The sequence below is a fragment of the Doryrhamphus excisus genome, chromosome 18, assembly GCF_030265055.1.
Source record: "Doryrhamphus excisus isolate RoL2022-K1 chromosome 18, RoL_Dexc_1.0, whole genome shotgun sequence".
Classification (NCBI taxonomy): Eukaryota; Metazoa; Chordata; class Actinopteri; order Syngnathiformes; family Syngnathidae; genus Doryrhamphus; species Doryrhamphus excisus.
In genome coordinates, this window is record NC_080483.1 from 1,368,234 (window position 1) to 1,384,424 (window position 16,191).

Below are 16,191 nucleotides of genomic sequence, written 5' to 3' on the forward strand. Positions count from 1 at the left end.
GCTGGGACTACCGATAAAGCCGTGAGGTCCAGGAAAAGCCAGTAAAAACAACTTGAAAAATTTTTTTTCAACAGTGAAAAAAATTCTGAAAATTTTCCAGTTGGAAAAGTGTTGTGTCTGATTTTTGGGTCCTGCTGGGACTACCGAAGAAGCCGTGGGAGCATGGGAGGTCCAGGAAAAGCCAGTAAAAACAACCTGAAATTTTTTTTTTCAACAGTGAAAAAAATTCAGAAAATTTTCCACTTGGAAAAGTGTTGTGTCTGCCATTTTTGGGTCCTACTGGGACTACCGATGAAGCCGTGAGGTCCAGGAAAAGCCAGTAAAAACAACTTGAAAAAATTTTTTTCAACAGTGAAAAAAATTCTGAAAATTTTCCACTTGGAAAGGTGTTGTGTCTGCTATTTTGGGGTCCTGCTGGGACTACCGATGAAGCCGTGGGAGCATGGGAGGTCCAGGAAAAGCCAGTAAAAACAACTTGAAAAAATTTTTTCAACAGTGAAAAAAATTCTGAAAATTTTCCACTTGGAAAAATGTTGTGTCTGCCATTATTGGGTCCTGCTGGGACTACCGATGAAGCCGTGAGGTCCAGGAAAAGCCAGTAAAAACAACCTGAATTTTTTTTTTTTCAACAGTGAAAAAAATTCAGAAAATTTTCCACTTGGAAAAGTGTTGTGTCTGCCATTATTGGGTCCTGCTGGGACTACCAATGAAGCCGTGGGAGCATGGGAGGTCCAGGAAAAGCCAGTAAAAACAACTTGAAAAAATTTTTTTCAACAGTGAAAAAAATTCTGAAAATTTTCCACTTGGAAAAGTGTTGTGTCTGCCATTTTTGGGTCCTGCTGGGACTACCGATGAAGCTGTAGGAGCATGGGAGGTCCAGGAAAAGCCAGTAAAAACAACTTGAAAAAAGTTTTTTCAACAGTGAAAAAAATTCGGAAAATTTTCCACTTGGAAAAGTGTCGTGTCTGCCATTTTTGGGTCCTGCTGGGACTACCAATGAAGCCGTGAGGTCCAGGAAAAGCCAGTAAAAACAACTTGAAAAATTTTTTTTCAACAGTGAAAAAAATTCTGAAAATTTTCCACTTGGAAAAGTGTTGTGTCTGCCATTTTTGGGTCTGTGGTATTTTTATAAAAGTGGTACTTTTGCCAGTTTTGGGTCCTTAGAACGTGATGAAAAAGTTTGGGTGCTAATGAAGATATCTGACATGATCGTTTCCTGTTTACTTTCAGATCCTGGCCATCATCTCCATCCTCTTCATCGTGTTGTCCACCATCGCCTTGTCCCTCAACACGCTTCCAGAGCTGCAGGACACAGACGAGTTTGGTCATCCCACAGATAACCCCCAGCTGGCCCACGTGGAGGCCATCTGCATCGCCTGGTTCACCATGGAGTACCTTCTCCGCTTCCTCTCCTCGCCCAACAAGTGGAAGTTCTTCAAGGGTCCGCTGAACATCATCGACCTGTTGGCCATCCTGCCATATTACGTCACCATCTTCCTGACGGAATCCAACAAGAGCGTGCTGCAGTTCCAGAATGTTCGACGTGTGGTTCAGATTTTCCGAATCATGCGGATCCTGCGTATTTTGAAGCTAGCTCGTCACTCCACGGGTCTTCAGTCTCTGGGCTTCACGCTCCGCAGGAGCTACAACGAGTTGGGACTGCTTATTCTCTTCCTCGCCATGGGTATCATGATCTTCTCCAGTCTTGTGTTCTTCGCCGAAAAGGATGAAGAGGACACTAAGTTTAAAAGCATCCCAGCGTCCTTCTGGTGGGCGACCATAACCATGACCACGGTAGGCTATGGAGATATTTATCCCAAAACCCTTTTGGGAAAGATCGTAGGCGGGTTGTGCTGCATTGCTGGAGTCCTGGTGATCGCCCTTCCCATTCCCATCATCGTCAATAACTTCTCGGAGTTCTACAAAGAACAAAAGAGGCAGGAGAAAGCCATCAAAAGGCGGGAAGCGCTAGAAAGGGCAAAGAGAAATGGCAGCATCATCTCCATGAACATGAAGGACACATTTGGACGCAGTGTGGATCTGATGGACATCATGGTGGAGAAAACGGAACCCGGGAAGAAGATACAAGTCAACCACGTGACTCATACGCCGCAGAAAGGGAAGCCTCAATCCGAGTCTGAAGCCAGCCCCGGGAAGAAGAACCTGGAATCAAGCCACCAGGAGCAAGCCAAGCCTGCGGGAAACCCTCAGCACCTCAGCGCTCAGACACTGGAGGAGATGTACGACAAGATGGCCAAGACCCAGTCCCAGCCGGATCTCAACAGCAAGGACAAGTCTAAAGCTTCCAGGCAGAAACCGGAATTTGAGATGGGAGCCGTGACGGACGTGAGGAGCATGTCCAGCATCGATAGCTTCATGAGCTGCGCCACCGAATTCCCGGACAGCTCCCGCTTCTCCCATTGCAATAACCCCGCCAGGGTCAGCACCAATCCAAGTCTGGAGCCCACCTTGGAGAACGACGAGGACAACGAAACACCTCTGACGGGACAGAGCCCCGCGGGTCTGCGTTGTAGCAATCCACTCAAGGTCCACTCCGGGAGAGCTAGTCGCTATTCCGGGACGGGTGTCCCCTCAGATGGGTCGTCTCTGCAGAGTCCAGAGGTCTCGGTCTACACGACTGCAAGCAGCAGAACGCCTAGCAAGAGCCCGGAGAATTTACCACCAAACATCTTCACCTTCCACGACGCTTCCATTAACAAGTTCATCGACGCCGACACGGATGAAGAGGAACATCTTCACGACGCATCGGCAATCAGTCCGGCTCAGAGACTCCTGGGAAGAATCAGTCCCAGATTCGGGCACCAGAGAGCCAAGCACATGGATGGCCTCCAGAGGAAGCTTGGGAATAGCACGATGCCGATGGACGGGCAGGAGAACCACGTGACTCAGGAAGTACGGTTGCTTCACGGAGATATGAGTCATTCCAAAACTTTACACAAGTGAGGACACATGTCAGTCAAGGAGACCTGCGAGAAACTTTTGAAGGAACATTTGAAGGATGAAGATGCCATTGGAGGACTTGCATACGATAGCAAATGTTTGACAGAAATTTAGCTAGCTGACACCAGAACTTTTGAAGGTTTCATGAGGATTTGGTCGGATTTTGTACAAAAAGTAGTGTAAATAGTAGAAGACTCAGAATTTAGATCTTACTTTAGAATGAAGAAAGCCATCAACCATAATCCCAAACCACATGATCCTGAATCAGAGGTGTCCAAAGTGCGCCACGGGAGGCCATTTGTAGCATAGTTTGCTTTTTTAAAGGCACATTCTGAAAATATAATTGAACAAAAAAACCAAAAAAAAATTACAGCAAAAATTGAAAAATCTGCAGTAATTTTGCAAGAATAAAGTCAAAATATTAAAAAAAAAAAAAAAATTTGTTGTCATATTATGAGGAAAAATAACATAATTTTACTAGCATAGAGTCGAATGATTCACGGAAATATGTTAATTTTGGAAAATTTAAATTTTGAAAAAATTTAATGTTCCAAAAAAATATTACAGGAATAAAGTCATAATAATTATGAGAAGAAAATTCTCAGGAAAAAAATTAAAAATGTAATTTAAAAAATGACAAGAGCTGCAATCTGACGAGAATAAAGTCCCAACATTACGAGGAAAAAAGTTGCAATTTTCCGAGAAAAAATTCATGTCATTTTAGTAGCATAAGAATTCCATCTATTTTCTATGCAGCTTATCCTCAATGGGGTCGCGGCGGGTATGCTGGAGCCTATCCCAGCTGGCGGGATACACCCTGGACTGGTCGGTAGCATATCAAACTGAAAAAAAAGTGCATTCTTGAGATTAATATTATAATGAACAAACATAAAAATGTATTTTTTAAGAAATTAATAAGGATGCTCCGATCAGGGTTTTATGCTGCTGATTCCGATAATCGTCTGATTCCGACAATAAGGATGAAGTCTACATTTTCAGTGTATTTATGATGAGTGGTATCGGTCGGGGGCGCCGTTACACAATTCCGAGTGTTTAAAAATGTTTACAAAATAAACATTTTTTTTTTTGCCTTTATTATGGTGAAACAATTTTCATACTATTTTTTTAATACTGTCAACTATATTTGTTTTATGACTGGCAACATATGTCATTTACCAATCACATCTCCGGTGTAGCGATCATTTTTATGCTAATTTTATGCTAATTTGTCATTTTATAAAAGTCTGAATTTAACACGTAGAATAAAAAATTACACACAATTTTTTTTTTTTTGGAGGACAAAACATTATTCATATCATGAGTCGTTAAACATATCGGTGATTGGCTTTGAAATAAATACACCGATCACAAGTTCGATATCCGCCGATATTGATTGGCGGCCGATCGATCAAAGCATTCCTACAAAACAGTTAAGCTACAACAGCCGACCTATTGTGCTCATTTTTTAAAGTCCTGTAGAGCAGCGACACACAATAACCCGCGCATAAAGCTTTCTAGATCTTCCAGAATCTGCACCTATTTCCTTGGAATTTGTGCTTCCCGTCAAAACGGTCTGTTTAAATTTATTCCACGTACGACTCACTTGCGGGTATGCTTAATCCGCCGTGATTGGTTCTACTCCTAAACTACTTCCTGACTACTGCGAACAATATAAACAATATAGTGCGTTATAGGAGTTATTAATAATGACTATTAATAATAATAATAATGACTTGCCTGAGAGGAGCACTCATTGTCGCACACACTTTGTCCGAGGCACCACTTGTACCGTGGAAAAGTGGAAAAGCATAATAAGGTCTAGAGCAGGGGTGGGCAAACTACGGCCCGGGGGCCACATCCGGGCCACCGAGTGTTTGAATACGGCCCGCCCAATCTTTCCAAAGTATTTCATTTAAACTCAACATACAACCTGGCATCCTGAAAAAAGAGACACAAGCACATAATAATAATACAAATTAAAATAATTATTATTATATTATTATTATATTAATGCTAATTATTATATTTATTATATTAATGCTAATTATTATATTAATTATATATAATAATATTGTTATATTTGCATATTTTACATAATAATAATATAATAATTATTATTTTAATTTTATTTTAATTATTATAATATTTTATTATTTTTAAAATATTTAAATATAATAAAATATTAAATATTAAATATATTTTAATATTATATATTTTTAAATATAAAATATTTAAAATATAAAATAATAAATAATAATAGCAGATTGCATGACAATTTTACAGATACAATAATACCAGGTGGACTGTTACGTGTAAAATATATAGTCTGCCCCCCCCCCCCCCCCCCCTCGGAAATTTTGTTATATCAATGCGGCCCGCGAGTCGAAAATTTTGCCCACCCCTGGTCTAGAGCTTTAAAGGAATAACATCAAAATATTATGGAAATACAGAAATTTTTACAAAGATTACTTAAAGAAGAAAGTTGACAAATATTTGGGTAATACTGTGAATATAGCTGATACTTTTTACTTAAACATATATAACTTTTTAGCATATCTATACACGTGTTGCTTGACAAAGTATCAAAGTGGCAAAGTTACATGCTTTTATTTTTCAGTATGTGGCCCACGTTTTGGACACCCCCCGTCCTAACATGTCCTAAAACACTAACATGTCCTAAAATGGACCCCATACAGTGAGGTATAAAAAACAGGATTTCCACAAAATGGCGGTGTGTCAGGTAACCCAGCAGGCACACAATAATAATTGAATAAACATTCTTGACGCTGAACGTTTAAAATTGAAACAACGTTGCAAAATTGTTGTATTGGTAAATTAAGACAATTTTATTTTACTATTTTTTTTTCATTTTAATAGTAATGGTAATGGTTTTATTAGATTTGAACATGCATCAGATTCCAATTGAGTGCATCCCATAATCAGTTCCCAGTTCCACATGTCCAAAAGGAGTAGGAAGAAGCAATGCTTATTAAATCCTACCCCTCCATCTGGTACTTTTACAATCAGTAACTGTTACATTTGTTCACTTCCTGCTTTCATAATATAGTCAAATATTTTTTGTTTTGTTTTTTTAATTTAATTTTTTTTTATTTAATTTTTTTTAATTTTATTTATTTATTTATTTATTTATTTTTTAATTTTTTTTTTTTTTAGGTGATATGAGCATCCAATGCCATAATGGGTACCATAGTAAGTGTCAATATAGTGATATATATAGCACATCATGACTGGTTCAAGACTCTTCATCCTTGTATTTAGCAAATTTATTTTATTTCTAAATTTATTTTATTAATTTTGATTTTTTTTTTTTAGTTTTTAAAATTTTTTTTAAATTTTTTTAGTTTTTGTCTTGTACCAAAGCACGAGGTGATATGAGCATTGCACTTCAACCCTTCTTACTGTGCTTCTTCAATGAAGTCATATGAAACCAGATAGGAAATATGGTTGGCAGGGTTTTAGCATTAACATTGCAATAATGTGATGGATTTGTCACGATAGCAAAATGCTAATAAGACACTCAAAAAAGTGTTTGTTATTTTGGATTCATATAAGTCATTTTGTTCTATTTGCAGAATATTTGTGGTAGAAAAAAAGTTATTTTAAAATAAAGAATACATTTCCGATGAGCAATGTAACATCAGCCATCTTTGACAGGAATTAGTACAGTAAACCTCGGATATATCGGATTCAATTGTTCCCACTGGTTTTGTCCGATATAAGCGAAATCCGTTATATGCGTATACCGGAAAATGTCCGTTTTACGCATATATGGGATTTATATCCGGTATATGCGTAAATGGGATTTTATCCGTTATAAAAAGGCACTTCCTTGACTATGTTTCCAATGTACCTGGACGCGCAGGCAACGCTGCAAACGCTGCAAATGACGTCGTATAGCGGCCTGTCACGATTCGGATTCGAATCGGAGCGCCACGATGCGGCCATCCGATATATGCCAGGGAAATTTCATGGAAATGCATTGGAACGGGACTGGAGATTTTGTCCGAAATAGGCGAAATCCGTTATAAAAAATCCGATATATGCAATGAATTTTTATTGGAAATGCATTACAGAAAAATCGCTTCTTTTTTTATCGGTCCGTTGTGAGCGACTTTCCGATATATCCGAGTCCGATATATCCGAGGTTTACTGTATATTCTTTTTTTTTTTTAGTTGGGAGCTGATATTTTCCTGAAACTTACCTATGTTGTATGCGAGGGAAATTTCATGGAAATGCATTGGAACGGGACTGGAGATTTTGTCCCAAATAGGCGAAATCCGTTATAAAAAATCCGATATATGCAATGAATTTTTATTGGAAATGCATTACAGAAAAATTGGTTCTTTTTTATCTGTCCGTTGTGAGCGAATTTCCGATATATCCGAGTCCGATATATCCGAGGTTTACTGTATAGTATCTTAGAAAGTGGCAGGACCCAAAATTTTGGCATTTAAAAAAAAATCGTAAAAAAAAAAATTGTAAATTGTGGGGGGGGGGGGGGGCCCAAAAATGACAGAAAACATCACTTTGGGTGCATTTTCACATTTTCTAATTTGCAGCATTTCTTTGTTGCATATGTTTTATTATGTTTCTGTGTTTTTTTGATTTTGGGTCATTTCTGTGTTTGCCCCCGTCGGCTCCTGTATGGTTGTCCCAAATGTAGCCACAAAAGGTATAAAGCATCCCTTTTTAGCTTGTGTACTCAGTAGGATACTACACAAAAAGAGCAGTTTATTGTACAAGGAAAAGAAAATCATTTATATTTTTAAGATATTTTATTAAAAAAGAACGGACTTGAGTGGGTGAATCCTACTGAGCTCTTAGTAGTCCATTTGGGTGTGTGAAATGCATTTATTGGAGCATCAGTAGATAGAAGGTAGATGCATTTTAATGTACTGGTGTGAACGTCTCTCCCTTTATCCTTTGTGCAATATGAAGAACCAAAGAAAGCAAAGTTCTCTCCGATAGTCCATGAAGGTGATACATGTGTTGAATAAATGTCTGACATGCAGTATTGCAGGGAGCTCATTTATTTGCGGGTGAGTGAAGGACACCGAGACGCTTTCGTTTGAGTTTTTAAAACTTCATAACACGACGACATAGCGTGATTTTATATCTATTTTAGAGCCAAATAATGCAGAAAATAATGGTAATAACACTCGTGAAAAAATTGTATTCCACTCGCACAATTGTGTTTTTTCAGAAATATATTAAATTATATATATGTGTATTAAATTATTATTTATTTATAAATTATTTATTAATAATAATAATAATAATTATTATTATTATCATTATTATTATTATTATAATATAATAAAAATCATCTTTATTATTATTATAATATAATAATAATAATAATTATTATTATTATTATTATATAATAAATATAAATTATTTAATAATAATAATAATAATTATTATTATTATTATTATTACTAATTTATAAATAAATCATAATTTAATATATATATACATATATATAATTTAATATATTTCTGAAAAAAATGAAATGAAAATGAAAAAAATATATTACAATAATAATAATAATTATTATTATTATTATTATAATTATTATTATTAATAAATATTTTATATTTATTATTATTATTATATAATTATTATTATTATTATTATTATTATAATTATTATTATTAATAATAATAAATAGTTTATATTTATTATTATTATATAATTATTATATAATAATAATAATAATAATAATAATAATAATAATAATAATAATAATAATAATAATAATAATTATTATTATTATTATTATTATTATTATTATTATTATTATTAATAAATAATTTATAAATAAATCATCATTTAATATATATATATATATAATTTAATATATTTCTGAAATATATATATTTATATATATATTAAAATAATAATAATAATAATAATTATTATTATTATTATTATTATCATACATTAAATGAAGCATTTTCAAGCATAAAAATGGCTAAAGGAAGTAAATATACATAAAGGCATTCAGAAGACGGTTCACCAGGTGTCACTTGGTATGTCGGCGGAGACACACAAGCACCAGACTTCTTTACCATAACAACAGGCACAATGATCCCTAACCAAAACTCAACTCTGAACCCCTGACATCACTTCCTGTTCTTCCAACGCCACCCATTCTGCTCCCTTGCAAAGTCAACTTAAATCTTAAATGGCTTATTATTTTGGAAAAATATAAGACATATATATTACAAGGCATAAATAATAACTAGTCATCACTCACTACATCACGGATTGAACATCACTCACTTTATTGCTGTTCCGTGGTTTACTACTACAGCATCCATATCAAACTTGCGTGGGTCGCACTAACATTAAACTTTCATATCAAAGCGGGGGCCTCAAAGTAGTGCCGCGTGTTTGAGACCCCTGGTCTTGAGACACATGCTAACTCGCAAACTAGAGAGCTAGCGACCTAAACGGTAGCCTTCAAGTTATTTCCTTTCAACTTAAATAGCCAAAAACTTACCACTTCCACACGGATAGGGAGGATAACTATTAACAGTTATTTAACCTTTAACATGAACATGAATCAAACGTAATCATTTTTTCTGGGTACATGATACCATACAGCATCCATATCAAACTTGCGCGGGTCGCGCTAACATTAAACTTTCATATCAAGACGGGGGCCTCAAACTAGTGTCCTGCGGGTCACATTTGGCCCGCGGGCCGCGTGTTTGAGACCCCTGGTCTTGAGACACATGCTAACTCGCAAACGAGAGAGCTAGCAACCTAAACAGTAGCCTTCAAGTTATTTCCTTTCAACTTAAATAGCCAAAAACTTACCACTTCCACACGGATAGGGAGGATAACTATTAACAGTTATTTAACCTTTAACATGAACATGAATCAAACGTAATCATTTTTTCTGGGTACATGATACCATACAGCATCCATATCATAACATTAAACTTTCATATCAAGGCGGGGGCCTCAAACTAGTGTCCTGCGGGCCACATTTGGCCCGCGGGCCACATGTTTGAGACCCCTGGTCTAGATGGATATCATGATGTTGAAAACATATTTAGAAGATGTGTTATGGTTTACTATACCAAAGCTATGCAAACATACGCTTTTCACGTTGGGTCTGGAACCAAACGACCGCCATAAAAACAAGGGACTATAGTCGTGCAAAAAAGTATGTCATCTATTATGTGATGAATGAAACTTTTTTCCCCGACATGTTGAAACATGTATGAAAGAAATAAAAGCGCTAGAAAGAGAACGAGGCGAGCGGAGGTGGAGATGTCATCCTGATTACCGCTGACATCCACGATGACGGACACTAGCTTCAATCAAGAGGCCATTTTTTTTTTTTAAAGAAAAGATGACGCCGTGTCAGTGTAACGTATAGCTCAATAACGCACTGCGCTGTGTGTTCTTCCATTATAAGGACGGCTAGTCCACTTAGGTCTTTTGGTGCAATGACAACACAAAAATTGCCTCTGGCTTGAGGCATCCTTGCGAGGATGTAGGAGTCTATAAATACCACGGCAGCCACGCGAGTACGTAGCGACGCTTTTGGACTTCGGGTGTCATGGAAGGCTGCCGTGACACCGCCGTGTTAGTGGAAGTTGGAACCTAAATGACGGAGAAATGAAATGGGACTTCAAATTTGAGGCGAGCGATGGCGACACTTGGGACAGGCTGGGTTTACGCGTCTGGCTTTGTTACCACGGCAATGCGTCCCGGTCTGGTTTGTATCTGGAATTGGTCATGGGGATGTGGCACTTCCTGCTGACTCCAAATCTTTGTGCATTAGCTATTTCTCAAGCAGGCAAAAATATATAATATACATAATATATAATACAGTAAACCTCGGATATATCGGACTCGGATATATCGGAAATTCGCTCACAACGGACAGATAAAAAAGAAGCGATTTTTCTGTAATGCATTTCCAATAAAAATTCATTGCATATATCGGATTTTTTATAACGGATTTCGCCTATTTCGGACAAAATCTCCAGTCCCGTTCCAATGCATTTCCATGAAATTTCCCTGGCATATATCGGATGGCCGCATCGTGGCGCTCCGATTCGAATCCGAATCGTGACAGGCCGCTATACGACGTCATTTGCAGCGTTTGCAGCGTTGCCTGCGCGTCCAGGTACATTGGAAACATAGTCAAGGAAGTGCCTTTTTATAACGGATAAAATCCCATTTACGCATATACCGGATATAAATCCCATATATGCGTAAAACGGACATTTTCCGCTATACGCATATCACGGATTTCGCTTATATCGGACAAAACCAGTGGGAACAATTGAATCCGATATATTCGAGGTTTACTGTATTATGTAATCAATACAAAACAAAAACACAAAGAAGAAAAATCCAATATACAGTCGTTGCTATATTGCGGTTCAAATATTGCGACACTATTATATCAGTTTTTCCAAAAATAAATAATGCCATGGCTGACACTGAGTGAAAAAAAAATTTTCTCCTCTCATGCCGTGTGGAAGTGGTAAGTTTTTGGCTTCTTTTTTCCTTCTTCCCCACTCAGTTTGAAACACTGTATCTTTGAAATAATGAATTAGAGACGCTAACTCAGGGGTCTCAAACTCAATTTACTTGGGGGCCACTGGAGCTAGGGTCTGGGTGAGACTGGACCGCATCAGGTTTTCCAAAAAAAAAAAAAAAAAAAAAATTAAAAACTTTGCTTTGGTTCCAATTTTCTACAATAAAAGCTCTGATAAAACATTCCACTGTTCTCAAATATCTTAATTTTTATTTTTCTACACAAAATAAGATGAAAAATAATCAAACAAATCAAGAATAAATCAGTAATAAATAAATATAATAATAATAATAATAAAAAGTTAAGAAAGCACATATAGTTGGTGGGTAGACAAATGATTTTTTTCATATTAAAATGAACAAAGCATTATTAGAGCCCTGTAGACATGACAAAACACGACTATAGTCACATTTATACTCTTTTTATTTACAACATATTGCGCAACTGCAGGGTCTTGAGACACATGCTAACTCGCAAACTAGAGAGCTAGCCACCTAAACGGTAGCCTTCAAGTTATTTCCTTTCAACTTAAATAGCCACAAACTTACCACTTCCACACGGATAGGGAGGATAACTATTAACAGTTATTTAACCTTTAACATGAACATTAATCAAACGTAATCATTTTTTCTGGGTACATGATACCATACAGCATCCATATCAAACTTGCGCGGGCCGCACTAACATTAAACTTTCATATCAAGGCGGGGGCCTCAAACTAGTGGGCCGCGTGTTTGAGACCCCTGCGCTAACTAGTTAACTCACTAGCTAGTACCTGTGGCTGTCTCGTATATACCTATACAACATGACGTAAACAAAGAATAAAAGGAGTGTAAAAGTGACGGTAAGCTTTGGATTGTCGTCAGAGGGGATCAAATTGTTACGCACACACAAGCCGTACAATAGCTTTAAACCATGAATGTCCAAAGTGAGGCCCTGGGGCCATTTGTGACCTACGGTATGTATTTATTGCCCCCTTGGCACAGCCACAATCCACAATGCAAAGACAAAAAAATCTTCCTTTTCCAATGCCGCTTATGGGGACATGGGGGTCACTTGGGTGATGAGGGTATGCTGGAGCCTATCCCAGCTAACTTTGGGCGAAAAGCAAAAGAAATGACGATACTAATTCATAATAACAATAGAACAATAGGATGACATATTTAGAAATAATCTCTACTTTTGGCCTCTATATGCTCATTCTCGTTGATTTTGTCAAATGTTATCTTTGTTACTGACTAATGTTACTTTGTAATATATTTAAAAATAATATAATAGTAATCTAGATTGGGTCGCATGCGCCTCATGTAGTCTAATATTTATACATTTATTAATAAGATAGAGGGAAATGAGCTTGTGTAAAGACACGTGATGCTAGTAATACTAGTACATGTATATGTCGTACAACAGCACCCCCTAGCGGTCAACATTAGTATGCACTCTTTAACAATGCAACATAAAGGCTGTCCTCAAGCGGTGGTCCTCAACCTTTTTGGACCAAAAGGCCGCCTCGGGTGCTCCCAAAAAATCTCCCACGGGTATTATAGCGATCTTATCGCTAAATATTTGTTATATTTATCGTGTATTGTGTAAAACTATGACGGGAACAACATCAAATTGGAAGCAGAACAATACACAGACAGTTTTGCCAGATCTCTCAAAAGTACCTGAAGCTACACGAACACTTTCGGTTATGCCTCACCCGAAAATCGAGTGGAAATGTACATTTAAGTTCCATCTTAATTCCATCTTTTACCGCACAAATGTAGAGGTACTCCTATAGGACCAAGTTTTCAATTCCGAAATGGTTATTGGGCTTGTATTTTCAAAATAAAATACTAGTGTTGCTAAAAACACATCGCTTTTGAGTACTGGTACTGGATAGGAAATACACTGACTAAAGAAATGTTTTCTTTTGCTCGTACGCATAGCTTATCCTATAAATAAAAAGCCATATCCGAAACTCAACAATTATACTGCTCTTAATTTGAAGTTTCAATGCAAAAATCCGCTTTGAACACGGAAGCAGTAGTACATAACCCACATAAATGTTTTCCCCTCCATGTCCACTGGGGGGCGCCGTACAAACCCATCATGCACACTTAATGTTTTTCATGCACAAATTTGTGTATGTTGCTGTTTATTGTGCTAGCAACAACGTGAAATAACTTAACAAATATGCACATAAACACTCAATAACGGCAGCGAACCTTACCTTCATGCTTTCCAACACAGTATTTGGGACTAAATATAAGAAAATACAGCAAAAAGTACCATATAGTGGTCTATCTGTATCTGTATCTGAAAGCTAGCATGATGGTGCGTTCCAGGACCATCATCGTTCACAACAAATATGGAAAACAAAAATAATCACTTTATATGATACCCTTCACTTTTACATAAATAAAACCACATTTTGGGAGAAAAATATAGAAAAAAAGTCAAATAGAAGAACAAACAAACATTCTATATTTTGTGTTACAGTGGTATCGAGGTTAGCATCCGCCCTGTTAGCGTGTTTTTCAGTTAAAGTAAAAACATTTACGCTAGAATTTTGTCTCAGTTTTGCGTACATTTTCCAGTTAGCATACAATACTGCCAACTGTGTTCATACGGTTCTGTAACTGTGTTTTATCACAAAAACACAAGGTAGCTTGCTAACAAAATGGCAGCTACATAGCCCGTCTATGACATCACTGACTCTCAAAAAATGTTAACACAAAACATTTTTCAGAGTAAAACAATTGTAAATGAATTTAAATGCGTAATGAAAGAGATAAATGAACATTTCTGGTTACTTTTGACACAGCTAAAACTGAATCCTGAATCCCAGACATGACTTCCTGTATACACCTCCGTAAGATATTTTATTGCGACACACAAACATGGGTATGATTTATGTCTTAAATTACTCATTTTCGTCTGATTACATCTACTATATTGGGTAAATGCACTAGAAAGGTGACTATAGGGGTGTTATTTCATTTCTAAAGGGCTCTAAGACGCTCATAAACAGGTTTTCTATGCTCCTAAATATTGATTTATAGATATGGAATCCTGCTTTGCGGTAATTCTCTTTATCACGCTTGAGTCTGGAACCAACTAACCGCCATAAACGAGGGATCACGAATAATAGATTTGGAGTGGGTGTTACATGATTTTCACGTTCTCGCAACTACTTTTGGATGATGACTGAGTCATTGTCCACATTTTTGAAAGAATTACCAGTACATATTCCACTCACAACTGTAGACTTTTCTGAAGATTATAGCAATACCAGACGTAAAGCACAGCGTATGGTATGTAGTATTACATATTACATATTATGGATTTGTGTGTACACGTGCTAAGAAGTTTATCACCTTAACATTTCAGTCTCAGGGGGATAATCTTCTTTACGTCATAGATCATTTCTAACTTTGAACAAAAGGAACAAGGACAGCATACAATGTCTGAGTTACTATAGCAACTATTTGTCCTTAATTTGTCTAATGATGACAAGCAATATGACATTTCTGCGATGTTGGAATGAACACATATGTGTTGTATACAGCATTTTTTTTTTAATGATCGGGAAAAAATCAGATACCGATATTAACTAATATTGCAATTTTATACTGATATCTGGCTGATAATTAATGGTTCCGATAATTATCGGTAAAAAATTGTTACCATGCTCGGGGTTTTATCCTGCCGAATCTAATACAGTAAACCTCGGATATATCGGAAATTCGCTCACAACGGACAGATAAAAAAGAAGCGATTTTTCTGTAATGCATTTCCAATAAAAATTCATTGCATATATCGGATTTTTTATAACGGATTTCGCCTATTTCGGACAAAATCTCCAGTCCCGTTCCAATGCAATTCCATGAAATTTCCCTGGCATATATCGGATGGCCGCATCGTGGCGCTCCGATTCGAATCCGAATCGTGACAGGCCGCTATACGACGTCATTTGCAGCGTTTGCAGCGTTGCCTGCGCGTCCAGGTACATTGGAAACATAGTCAAGGAAGTGCCTTTTTATAACGGATAAAATCCCATTTACGCATATACCGGATATAAATCCCATATATGCGTAAAACGGACATTTTCCGGTATACGCATATCGGACAAAACCAGTGGGAACAATTGAATCCGATATATCCGAGGTTTACTGTACGAGTAAAATTGTCTGATACCGATCAGTGCAAATGCAATCTGACAATGTAATTTTAAAATATTAAACGCTAATTGCAATCAACAATAATTACTAAATATATAAAATGTACTAATTTTTTGTACAAATGATTGAGTGTATGTATATACAGTATATATGTACATATATAAACCTCAATTATACTTTCTTATAATTATTTGGACAATTTGAAAAACTTATAACGGGACATAAAATACATTAAAAATATATTTAGATAAAGTCATTTTGTCACAATGAACTAATTAAGAAGTCTGTTTTTAGGGTTTGATTTATAAGACTTAGGAATAAAATAAATCAAAAATAAAGCATTCATGAAAAGTCATAACCAATTGCTAACATTACAGCATGACTCATGTAGTTTATTTTCTATGATAAATATAATACATAATAGTATCAGTAAAAGTTAATAGTGCCTTTAGCACTGATTTGTTTGTTAAAAGATG

At 36.5% G+C, this 16,191-nt stretch overlaps 1 protein-coding gene across 2 annotated transcripts in view; it reads left to right on the top strand.

Moving 5' to 3' along the window:
- Positions 1-8,156, top strand: part of LOC131105854 (potassium voltage-gated channel subfamily B member 1-like) — a 62,396-nt gene extending 54,240 nt beyond the window's left edge. For both annotated transcript variants that reach the window (XM_058054272.1, XM_058054273.1), the window contains exon 3: positions 1,231-8,156. In XM_058054272.1, coding sequence (XP_057910255.1) covers positions 1,231-2,964 — 1,734 coding nt within the window. In that variant the 3' untranslated portion in view covers positions 2,965-8,156. The remainder of the gene's footprint in view (positions 1-1,230) is intronic.
- Positions 8,157-16,191: the final 8,035 nt, after the last annotated feature.